The sequence below is a fragment of the Tinamus guttatus genome, unplaced genomic scaffold, assembly GCF_059628265.1.
Source record: "Tinamus guttatus ecotype Peru unplaced genomic scaffold, ASM5962826v1 Tinamus_guttatus_pri_ptg000327l, whole genome shotgun sequence".
Lineage (NCBI taxonomy): Eukaryota > Metazoa > Chordata > Aves > Tinamiformes > Tinamidae > Tinamus > Tinamus guttatus.
The window spans coordinates 269,946-282,452 of record NW_028288861.1 but is presented as its reverse complement, the minus strand read 5'-3'; the positions used below and the strand labels follow the sequence as shown (position 1 = coordinate 282,452).

Below are 12,507 nucleotides of genomic sequence, written 5' to 3'. Positions count from 1 at the left end.
ATGAAAGATTATCAGAACAAGGAAGTTAAACATAGTGCTCCTTCTAAGGTTTCCTTTCCTGCTTGGAATTGTGGTGATACAAATATTGAAATCAAAAACATATATAATATTATTTTAAATTTAATGAGCATACTTTAAAGCTCAAAGTAGAAATGTTAGTTTTATGTTCTTCATAAATTTATTTTCATTCTCTAATATGTTTAGTTGGAGTGGAAGTAACATCAGATGGGGACAGCCTTTTCGTCTGCGACACATTACAACAGGAGAGTATTTGGCTCTGAATGAAGATGAAGGACTTGTAATGTTAGAGAGAGAGAAGTCAGACACAACTTCTACTGCCTTTTGTTTTAGAGCATCAAAGGTAAATGACATTAATGCAAGTTGGTGTTCAGTATGGAATGCTCAAAGGCCAAATCTGAGTTGGTTTAACGTCTTTACAAACTATTTGAAGAATAAAGCTATTAACAAGGATAAAACATTTAAATGCAAGGATAAATAGCTTGAATTGATTTTCTTGAAGAGATGGGATAACAGATAAATTCTGTAGTAAACTGTTAACATTAAAAACAAGATTGAAAACTAATACAAGATTTTGTGCTTTGCTCTGATTGTAATATTGTTGTAGAATCATTTTAATTGGACAAAATGTCATTAGAAAGTCATTCACTCCATTTCTGTCATCACTGAATTGAAATAATTGGGAAAAATTCTACCCTTTTTATTCCTTTATTCCTCCTGCTGATAGAGGAGTTGTAAGGAAAATGTTTCTGTGTGGTTATGCAGGCAGTGATTTCTAAAGCATGTTTTCAAACCGTGCTTTAATGAGGTGCTAATTGAATAATACTATGTTCTTTATTGTTTCTAACTGAAGAAAACAGTACAGATGAGAGGGGGCAAAGGGTGTATATGGAGGTAGGCAGAATGAATAATAATAATATGACATTGCTGTGCATGTATATAAATAAAATTTAAATATATAAATATTTACATGTAAAATACACATGTGTGCATATTTACATGTAAAATACATATGTAAATATATATGGGAAAATTGTTACAATCCCAAAAGGACTTGCACAACATTAATTACTCAGAAATCAGTAATATATTAGTAATGTGTTAATCCCCTTTGCTGTGTTTACACATAAAATGATAGTCCATGCACATTTTTGTATTAAATAATAATTTAGTGTCTCAAGATCCTAAGATTTGTAGTGTGCTATGTGGAAAACAGTATTTTACCTACCAAATTATAAATTGTAATTTGCTTTTACCTATGCCAAGAATAAGAATAATGGTAACTGTTTCGTGTTTCCTCACCCTGGATGGGTGAGAAGTGCACTGGGCCGCAGCTAGAGCATAATTGTTTCTAATGCTGAAGGATGTTTCCAAGAAGGATGAGGTTTTGAAGGTGGAAAAAAAAAAAAAAAAAAAAAAAAAACCAAAAACCCAAAGATTGATCTGGACTGTAAGAAGGTATATAGATTATATAGAAAGTGTAATGATTATGTAGAGTGTAAAGAAAAAAAAATCTAATTTATGAACATATGTGTTTGTTATCTTTCTTGCACATTTTCTCAATCAATAAATATTTTTACTTTTACCTTAATCTGGCATCAATTAAAGAAAATTTCAAGATAATTTCTAATACCGATATGCTTTGTCTTCAGTTGTGTGCTGATTCTTAAACACAAAGTTCTGTGATGCCTGGGCTGTTTCCGTCAATCATGCAATTCAGAATTAAAAAATAAGACAAGTTGGAAGGGACCTTGGGCAATCATTTAGTCCGAACTTCTGCACAAAGCAGGGTCAACATTGACTTTAGACCAGCTTGCTCAGAATATACATTGCTAGAGAGTACCCAAAGGGAAATAAAGCCTCTCTCTGTTGAGCTATTCTTCCTAATTTGGAAGCTAGGAAAGCATTTTTTTGTTAAAAAGCAGATGCTTTTTGCCAGTAGGAAGAGCTGTGTGGAGGACACTAAATCCCCAAGACTTGCCAAAGAACTTGTAGCAAGCAGCTTAAAGTCTTCTTCCAGCAGCCATTGGAGAGACCCTCTTACTGAAACAGCGTGCATTCATCTTTAGTATTTTTACATAATGCTTCAACATTCTTTTGTGTTCCTTGTTTTTCAAAACCTGCAGTCACAATTATTTTCAGTTTTGTTCGTTTTTGCCCAAGCATATAACAGGGGAATTTGGATTATATTTTATTTTAAAGTAAAACTTCAAATTAGAATGTTCCCTAATATGTCCCCTTTGGAATAGGAGCATTTAAAAAGGGAATGAGTGAGTGTGAGACAGGCCGAGAAAACATTTATGGTGCCACTTTGAATAAAACCAGCAACAGTATTCTTTAGTTCTGTCTACTGCAGACTACTGAAAACTAATTTTTCAAGCACCTGAATTCTTTGGAAAACTCCTGAAATTTCTAGGTTTAATGTGGGACCCACTTTTGGCAAAGTTTTAAGATGTCACCCTTTATATTTTAAGGCAGCAGTTCTGTAATGTCTTGTGACCAGAGACAGCAGTTTTGCTACAGCAGATGGAATCCTGTTTTGAAATGGGGTGTTCTCATTCCAACACAGTGCTTGGCTCAGTACATTTCACTCAGCAGAACCCTGATGCTGCCTAGAAATTTCTTGGAAAATAAATTAAGTAAAGAACACAAACATGTTAAAAATGTTTGTTTCTTTGACAATTGTTATAACCAAGAAATAATACTTGAGATTTCATATTTTATTTACTTGGTGGCATACCCAGCTGACGATGATGAAATTATTAGTGTAGTCTGAGTAAATAACATTCTAACACATTCAAAAGTCACAGATGACTCATGCAGTTGGATTTGATATCATTTTAATATTACTGCCAACATCTAGCTATCTTAGGGGCTCAAGATGGCATTAGGATGCTGTAATAGTTTAGTAGTAATCATAAAGTTAAATAATTATTTTTGGAATACATTAATAATATATTTGGAATAAGATGATAGGTATTATAGAGTCCTTTACAATAGTTGCCACGTTTTATTCATGATTTCATATTTTACAATTGTCATTGTCAAGTAGACACTGCGGTCAGACGCAGTATTAAAGTGCCTTTTCTATTTCTTTTGTATGAGAAGAGAAACTAGAAGGTAAATTTAAGATTTTTCTTGCATAGTGGGATATAGGAATGAAACTCTTCTGAACAAATAAAATGTGAATAATAAAATACTTATTTTTTTGTCCAGTTTATGCTGTCATTTTTTTACTGTGATGTAGGAATTTTCATATTTATAAATCACCATTCTTCTAGTATATTAAATATCTTGTTAAAGTTATGTATCTCTTCTGTCTGTTTTGCCACCCAGTTCTTTCCTCCTTTCTTTTTTTTAGATAGATTGTGAAGAGGGAGTTTTGAAGGAAAAAATCCAAAATTTTTTCAAGAACGATATGTGCAAATACTTATATATAAGATTTTTTTTTTTCTTTTTACACTCTCCTCACCAAGTAGTCGTTATGTGGCTAGACTTTTCAGCTGTTAGAAAATAGTCTCTCCCTTGGTACATTGCTATCAAATGACCTGGCTGAAATCCTAGAGAAACTGGACAGGGCACAAAGAGCAAAACATCATGGAGAGGAATTTATGCTGTATTACTTAGAGTGAAAACAGCTTTTCAGCTGCCAAAAATAATTTTGTAGCTTAATTTCTGAATTTTCTTTTTTTTATGCTTACTAATGTCAAAAATTATCAGCATATGTTTTTATTACCATTATTTTTCAAACAGTAACTTAACTGTAACTTAACAGTATTTTCAAAAGAGATACGAAAAAATCCTAATCTTTTTACAAGGATGATAAACATAAAAGCCAAATTTTATTTGCTGTCAAAATTAGTATTTTCTTCTTCGATGATTGTTGCAGTGTAGATGCTTTCTTGTCTGTTTAAGCAAGATGCAGACATAAAATTCTCTTGTATATAAAAATATTTTAACTGAATTTGAAAATATATTTCTGATCATGTATCTGTTCTTATATTTAAACTAAAAATTTGAAATTGTAGTAGAATCTACAAAAATGAGACTAATTAAATCAGTAATTTTAGGTTAGGTAAAATATTAATTTCACATCTTTTGGGAATAATAATATTTTTTTAGTGAAAATATTGTTACTTTCAAAGTGAAATTGTTTTTGTTCACTTATAAGCTTATTAATTTGATAGAAAAAATAATATTTTTATGAGCTTTTAGCTTTACCCTAGCAATATCGATAGTATAATTGTTATTCTTCGGTAGAATCCAATCTACTCTAATCGTTAAAATTGGAAAAGACCTTTAAGAACTTTATCGAGTCCAACCATACAACCATCACCACCATGCCTGCTAAACCTTATCCTGAAGGGTGTATTTGTCCCACCTACATGTTTCCACTTATGCTTTTTCAGTACAGAGATAAATCCAAACTTTTATTTTATTCCCTAGGAGTTAAAGGAAAAGCAGGATTCTTCTATTAAACGTGACATTGATGGAATGGGGGTCCCGGAAATAAAGTATGGTGATTCAATCTGCTTTGTTCAACATGTGGCCAGTGCGTTGTGGCTGACTTACAAAGCACAGGATGCTAAATCAGCACGTTTAGGTCTCTTGAAAAGAAAGGTAAGATTTTTTTTTTTTTTTTTTTTTGCAATTACTTGCTGCGTAAACATTTGTTGCATAACAACTTTAGTCTGTCTACCATGCTGCAAATGTAGCAGTTCTGTGTTTAATTGCTTTGTTCTGTTTACCTTGAAAATGGTGCAACTTTCTGACTCTGAATGAAAAAAAAAAAAAAAAAATGCTCCTAATTGCATAACTGAAGAAAAACTTGCCACAAAGGAAAGTGCCAAACTATTTTTCTTTCTTTGCCAAAGAAAATGTTTACTTCAGTCTCAATTTTTATTTCAGGCACTTCGGTATAATACTGAAATTCCTCAGTTAAATGATCAAATTTCTTTTTCTAAAATCTATCTGTTTAAGGACTTAAAATAACAAATTGTCATACATTCCCTGGAGATTAGAAATTCTTATTAAATATATTGTATGACATTGAAATTAAATTTGTTCATTAATACAAAAGACTCAAGTACTTTCTAAGGTCACTTGTTAAGTAACAGCTTCCTGTCTTCACTGTCACCGTGCTGAGGTATTAATGCCTCTTAGTTTACAATTTGCTCAGCTGGGAAATGTACTGGAAAAATATATTTCTGTACAATGTAAAGTCAGTCCTAAACAAATTAACATCTTGCAATTTTCATGGAAAATTCATTTTCATGGTGTAACTTGTCACAATCAAGAGTACTTTAAGTCTTTCTTAAATGAAACATATGCACACAAAATTCTTTTTGTCATAACTTCAGTGTTACAGCCACTGAAGGAAAAAAAAACCTAAACTATTTACAGAACTGTATTTTCTGTGTTAAGATTTTCAAAAAGAACTTTGAATAATTGATTCTTATCTTGGAAACGTGATGTTTATATTGATAAGAATGGCTTATTTCTGGTCCAAGAAATATAATGTTGATGAAGCTTGTATTTACTGATCAACAGTCAAATATTTAAAGTGGAAAGGAGAGAAAAAGCTTCACATTTAATGCTTTTGATATTTACTGCTTTTTACTGAGCAGTTTTTGCATTTAATAACTTTAAAGTTGGTAGTATTAATGGAGGAGGAGAAAGAATCAGTTGCTAAATATATGTTTTTGGGATGTTTGTGAAGTCTTCTCATATTAGTACTAATATAAAATTAGCCAAACACACAGAAGAATGGTTTGTCCCAGGTGAATCAAGCAGAGGTAGAAAAAGACCTGCATGGATGATGGAGGAGTTCCTGACAAGATTTAACTATAAAAAAGTATACAAGAGGTGGAGGGAAGGACGAAGACCCAGGAGGAACACAGGGACGCTTATCCAAGTGTGCGGGGTCGGGATCAGGACAGTCAAAGCCCACCCGGAGCTGGTGCAAAGGGCAGCACAAAAGGCTCCTTCCGGTACAGCAGGAACAAAAGGAAGACAAGGAGAAATGTGGGTCTGCTGCTGAGTGGGGCGGGGAACCGGGTGCCTAAGGGCACAGAAGAGGCCAAGGTGCTCAGTACCTTCCCTGTCTTGGGCTTTACTGCCTCCGATCAGACCCTGAGGCCTGTGGGAAAATTTGGAACAAGGAAGGCTCACCTTTGGTGGAGGAGACTCATGTTCAGGAACATGTAAAGAAACTGGACTGCACAAGTCCCTGCGCCCTCACAGGATGCACCCACATGTGCTGAGGGAGCTGCCAGATGTCACTGAGAAGCCACTACTGATTCTCTTTGAAAGGTCTTGACAAACAGGAGAGGCTCCCCAGGACTAGGAGAAAGGAAGTGCTCCTCCTGTCTTCAAAAAGGGCAAGAAGGATCCTGGGAACTAGTGGCTGGTCAGCGCGACCTCAGTGTTTTGGACAGCTAATCCTGGATACTGTTTCCAGGCCTGTGAAGGAAAAGGGGGTGACTGGGAGTGGTCAGTATGGATTTATGAAGGGGGGGGAAAAAAACCATCAAACTTGACCTATCTTCTGGGGTGAGTGGTGAGATGACCAGCTTAATGGATGAGGGGAGAGCAGTGTGTTGTTGATTTTGGTAGGGATTTCAACACTGTCTCCCATAGCATCCTCAGGGGCCAACTGCAACTGAGGAAGTGCGATCTGTAGTAGTGGTTGGTGAGAAGGATGAACTGCCATGATTCAAACAGTTGTTATCAGTGGCACAAAGTCCAGCTGGAGGCCAGTCACTAATGGTAACTAGCAGGGCCAGGGGCCAATACCGGGTCCCGCAGAATGGATGATCTTCATCAGTGGTCTGAAAGATCGGGGCAGGTGTCAGCAAGGATGCAGACAATAAAAATTACAGGGAGGAGTGTGGGATAGAGCAGGTGACTGTGCTGCTCTTCAGAGGGACTTCTGGCAGGGGTTTCCTGAAGTTCAGTAAAGGAAAGGCAAAGTCCTGCATGTGGGGAGGAATAACCCCATTATGCAGCACGAACTGGAGGCTCACCAGCTGGAGAGTAGCTTTGACCTTGCTTTGAGCAGAGGGGTTGGATTGGATTATCTTCAGAGATTCCTTCAATCTTAACCATTTTACATGATTCTGTAATTTTAAGAGATGAAAAAAATAAAGCAATCACAACTTGAATATGTAACTAAAACATGATTGCTATTTCAGAAATCAGAATTCTTCCTTAGTAACTTGTAAGTGTATGGATACACAAGGGAATACCTATATGCAAACTGTGTAATACAAAAATGTTCCAGCACCCTGGCACAGTCTCAGGTTCTCATGCAGTGCATGCAGTCGTAAAAGGGCAATGGGTGTCCGTTCCCTTCAGTTCTTCTCAACAACCCAGCTGATCATAGAAATTCTTCTGTGTGCCATCCAGTATTCTCTTGGCAAGAGACTTATTCCCACAATGATGGTTAATCTTTTCCTTTCCCTCACCAGCTTTGTTTAAATTGCTCTGTCTCTCCAGAGACTCCTTGAAATTTCTTGAAAAGCCAGCATGTGGATTTTTCCTTTGTATTCAGAATTGTGCATAATTACCTGTCATTTTGCTGTGCTTCCAGAATGTTTTAGTCTTCTTTAAAGACTCAAAATCTTTCGTTGCTCTCTCTCCTGAAGACTCCTCTCATGTTAAGAGCCTCCAACTGGAAGAAATGCCAAACTCTGTAATTTCCTGGATATTAACTTGCCTCCTGTGGAGGCAAGAAACAGTGTTTTTTTTTTTTTTTTCTCTCTCTCTCCTCTGCAAAGTATGCCAGTGGATGCTATTATTTTGTATGCAGATTTGGGCATGTGAATGCCCTATAAATTTCATGTCCAATTTATTCCTCTACTGTGAAAGTGAAATCAGAGCTTAGTGTGCATATTCCACCATTGTTCTATCTAGAGATTTTCTGTAATCCTTTTCAAGATGCCCTGCACTATTGGCAATGTCCCTCTGCAGTCGTAAGAGGATTCAAAAATACCTTATTTTTGCAAGCAGCTGAGGGTATTTGTTCACATAACCTCGCAGTTGTCACTGACAGCAGCTGCAAGTCTGGAGAGAAGAAAATGAGGATGATGGTGGTTCTGTTATAAAATAATTAAAATGATGAGTAAAAAAAAAAAAAATCTGTTGTCCGGGTTTGGTGTACTTTCATCTATCCTAACTATTGTGCTGTTTTTGCGAGGCATAAATATTTAAGAGATTGTGGATCAACTGACAGCATTTATGGGGCGTGCAAGGCATGATTTTCAATCCATGTGGATTTCAGTCATGTGTATCCCTGTTTCTGAGATCTTGTCAAGCCCAGGATTCAGGACTTTGCCAAACAGTGCTGATTCTCTTCGCCATCCAGACAAAGCCTATCCATCAGAAAGTGATGGTCTCCTATCCAGAGTTACACTGGAATCTTTCATATGAGAGTGACAACTTTGTAATTAATAAAAAGGATCAATTAGTAATAGTAAGATAAAGTACAGTAGTAGCTTGGTATATATAAAATTTATATTTTTTTTCAGAATAATATTGAAATAGGAATGAGTTGAATTTAAAAGCATAAACATTTTAAAGTTATAATTATTGACTTTCAATAGGTTATATTGCACCAAGAAGGCCATATGGATGATGGTCTAACCTTACAAAGATGTCAACGTGAAGAATCCCAGGCTGCTCGAATTATTCGCAATACTACAAGTTTGTTCAGCCAATTTATAAGGTAATTGTTACCATATTCTTTCCTGCATTTGGTTAAGGTAAAAGAATATACATATTCATTGCTAATTGCTGGGATAAATGTCTAAGAATACTCAAATAAAATCAAGAGTCTTGCAATGCGAGTCACTGCAGTTTAGCTAAAGAGCAGAGGAACAGTCCAAAGAGACAACTAGACAAAGCAGTTGTTTTGGAAAAGAATTGTTCTGATCTTTCATCTCAGTATGAATATTTTTTCTGAATATTCTTAAAGCTTGGAAATGTTAAGTTATTGAGGCTTTTGGTTTTGTTTGGCATTTTTGTTTGGTTGGTTGGTCCCATGTCTGTTAACACTTTGTGTATGTTTAATGTTACTTGGAGACTATAAAGGTAATAAAGAGGGAAAAAATTGGAGCATTGAAGACAAATGCTGTTACATGAATCGATCTCCATGTCTCTTTAGTAGAAAGAGAGCAATATCACATTATACTGTCTTGGAGTGACCAAAGTGCTGAAAGTCAATTAGGACTTTTTCTCCCTCAGAAAATTTGACATTTTGAAAAGCTATTTGCATTTCTGCATTTTATTTCACATTTTCAAGCAATGTTAATGCAGAAATATTAAACCATATACATATATGTGCCTCATTGTTACATAAATCATCTTCTGCTTGGATAATCTGACAGTGGCTAGCATTTTAAATGAGTAGAAAATGACAACAGCAGTTGCTTCAGACTAATGTTTTCTTTCTTTGCAATGTACGTAGCTTAATTCTGTTGGAGGATTCTTCTAAAGAGACTTATTTGTTTTGCAGAAGTTTCTAACTTGGTTATTGATCACTTACCTTTTATTACTATCTGCTTTTTTTTTTTCACCCGAAGTACATTGTTTCTGTTAGAGAGGTAATAGATTATAGGTTATAAAGAAAAATGAGTTTATATTTAAGAATTTGCTTGCACAGAAACCTCTATAGGTCTTTGTTTAAAACAACTTTATTTATGTGGTATCACGAGGGACCAGACTACTCTCTTGTATTTCCTAAAAGCAGAGCCACCTGTTGTCAGTCAGCTCCTCCTAGATTATGCTCTTTATAATAGTGACTCAGAACCTAAGAAATCAGATTGTCACCTGACATTGTTTGAACAAATTTGCTTGAAATTTTTTTAAATGCTTTGTAGTTTTAAATTGCACCCTTTGTTATTTCTTGAATGCGGTCAATGCAGAAGCAGTTTAGGATTACGCGCTATTTTGTATCCTGTCTCTAGGAAACTGGGCGTATATTATATAATACAGCTATATTATCAATAAGATTTAAAGCATCTACCCAAAATCTATTTCTATAAGATATTACTCTCTGTAGCCTTCTAAGATAGTACTCTCTGTAGCCTTCATTCCTCTGCTTCCTTATTTTGTTTCTTTGTTTCTTCTCGGTTTTTCGTTCTCTTTCTCTCTGTGATTCCATTCCAGGAAGCTTTGTGCTGGACACCCAGATAGTAGATGTCTGGATGATTTGAAATTCAGATCAGTTGCTTGTGTCCTATGTTATATGTGTAACAAGAACCAATTTAATTTTCGTCAGAAAAGAGGCTGCAATGCACTACAGTAAATTATTTTATGAAAGCAATGCTGCAACTCTTCTTGGTTTTTGTTTTCCCCAGTGGAAACAATAGAACACTGTCCCCGAATGCCCTGCCTATTGAGGAGATGGTTCAGACTCTGCAAGACTTGATTACTTACTTCCTGCCTCCCGAAGAAGAACTGGAACATGAAGATAAGCAAAGCAAACTTCGTTCACTCAAAAACAGACAAAACCTATTCAAAGAAGAGGTACAGAGGGAGGAATTGTGCATTATTTCATTTTTCAATATAGCCTGTTGCAAACATTGAGGAATCTAAATGTTATTTTCAAGGCACATGTGTATAATGTGTGTGGGATATATAGCTGGCTTAGATCATAAAGCCATACAGAAAATTGTTAGAGATTTTTCACTTTCACATTTGACCCAAGCAATAAGTGTTTTATGCTAAAATTTGTTCTTAACATTTCTGTCTTCTAAGCATCTCTAAATAAGATACCATTACGACAATTTGTTTCTCTTTCCGAAACTATTCAGTCTGGATGCCCCAAATGACCAATAAATGTTGGAGCAGTGATAGATTTTATTTCTGATGTTTTGCTTGTCCATCAGGGTATGAAACAGGAGGCTTTTATCTCTAGAAATTGGGCCAATGCCAGTTTTTCATATATATTGTATAATTCTAGATTTGCTCCTCTCTGAAAAAAAAAAAAAAAATTATGCCTCTGTATACATAGAAAATGTATTTTTCAGTGCTTGTAAGCATGTTTAAACTGCCTGCAGGTTTTCAGTATCATTTTTAATCCACTAAAAATGTATGTAAATTTAATTTTTTTTGTACATAAATAAGATTCAATTCACAAAAAGTATCAAAGTCTTCCTGTCAGCTTTGTTGTTCCTTACCTCTTATAACATTTGGATAAGTAAGTAATAGTACTGAATCATTCTTTAAAATGTATGATTCTGATATAAAAAGATACATATCAAATTTTGTAAGCATGATAGTACCTATCTAAGATGATAAAACTTGTAAATGCATGCAGTAGAAAATAAATATCTAAAAGGATAACAAATGCTTTTTCATTTACAAATGTTTTTCCTGTCATATGTGTTTTAGGGGATGCTGGCTCTAGTTTTGAATTGCATTGATCGTTTGAATGACTACAATAGTGCAGCTCATTTCACAGGAATCGCAATAGAAGAAAATGGTACAGCATGGAAAGAAATTCTGAATCTCCTTTACAAATTATTAGGTAAGTTTGTAATAGTATACTGTAGTGAATAATGAGAGTATTTATTCTTGATATTTTACTTGCTGCTTTACCACCATGGAAAAAAGTGAAGAATGTTCACTTCATTTATAAAAGAAGATGAAGAGGAACTTAAAATTAATATGCAGGAATTCAAAATCTAAAGAATCAGTGTTTATCAGTGGAGGCTTAGATTTACTGCTAGTAGTAATAATTAGATAAAATAAGTAGTAAAAGAATGTTTCAGTTTCAGTGCTAGGCTCTGCAAAACGAATCCCTCCTGTGTTGTAGTGAAGTGACAATTCTATGGCTAAGTAGTAGAAGCATATAGAGTACTTCAGAAAATCACAAATTTCATCCCTAGGTAGCATAGCTCTTCCTGTAGAAGACTCTTGTCTGTTTATGGAGTTTTAGGTACGTTCTACTTTTGTTAGAAGTTACTTTCATTACATTTCTTTCCTCATTACAAAGAAAGTTAGTCCTTAACCACAGTAAAATCTGCGCGTCAAAAATTAGAACAAGAATAAAACAAACCAGAAGTGGACTTGGAAACATGAGATTAGTCATGTAGCACAGAAGTACAGGTGCTTCTGGTGAAGTCCTCTCATTGCATAAGAAGGTGTGATCATATGATTGCCTGCATTTCACTACAGTCGTATGAATTTAAAGAAAAGTAGGAAAAACCCCCAACCTCCTTGGGGCTGTCTAGACCTTTTTGCATATTGTCTTGAATCTCTTCTGCAGGTAGTTCTTAAACATACTTGTTCTATTATAATAAATAATTATTCAGTTACCTGTATCATAACAAAAATCCTTGGCAATTGTATACAATACACTGTTTCTCTGTGATCAGTAGCAACTTCTGGGAGAAAAACAATCAAAATTTCTCAAAAAACTTGATTGCTGTTAAGCTTTCCGTGGTCAGAGTCCAAGAACATTGTGCTCTGTGCTGCTGAATGCTA

At 35.0% G+C, this 12,507-nt stretch overlaps 1 protein-coding gene across 1 annotated transcript in view; it reads left to right on the top strand.

The window, feature by feature from the left end:
* Positions 1–12,507, top strand: part of RYR3 (ryanodine receptor 3) — a 179,545-nt gene that overhangs the window by 54,749 nt on the left and 112,289 nt on the right. Inside the window, exons 11-15 of the mRNA XM_088529281.1 lie at positions 205–361; positions 4,465–4,638; positions 8,622–8,743; positions 10,377–10,545; positions 11,413–11,548. Coding sequence (XP_088385407.1) covers positions 205–361; positions 4,465–4,638; positions 8,622–8,743; positions 10,377–10,545; positions 11,413–11,548 — 758 coding nt within the window. The remainder of the gene's footprint in view (positions 1–204; positions 362–4,464; positions 4,639–8,621; positions 8,744–10,376; positions 10,546–11,412; positions 11,549–12,507) is intronic.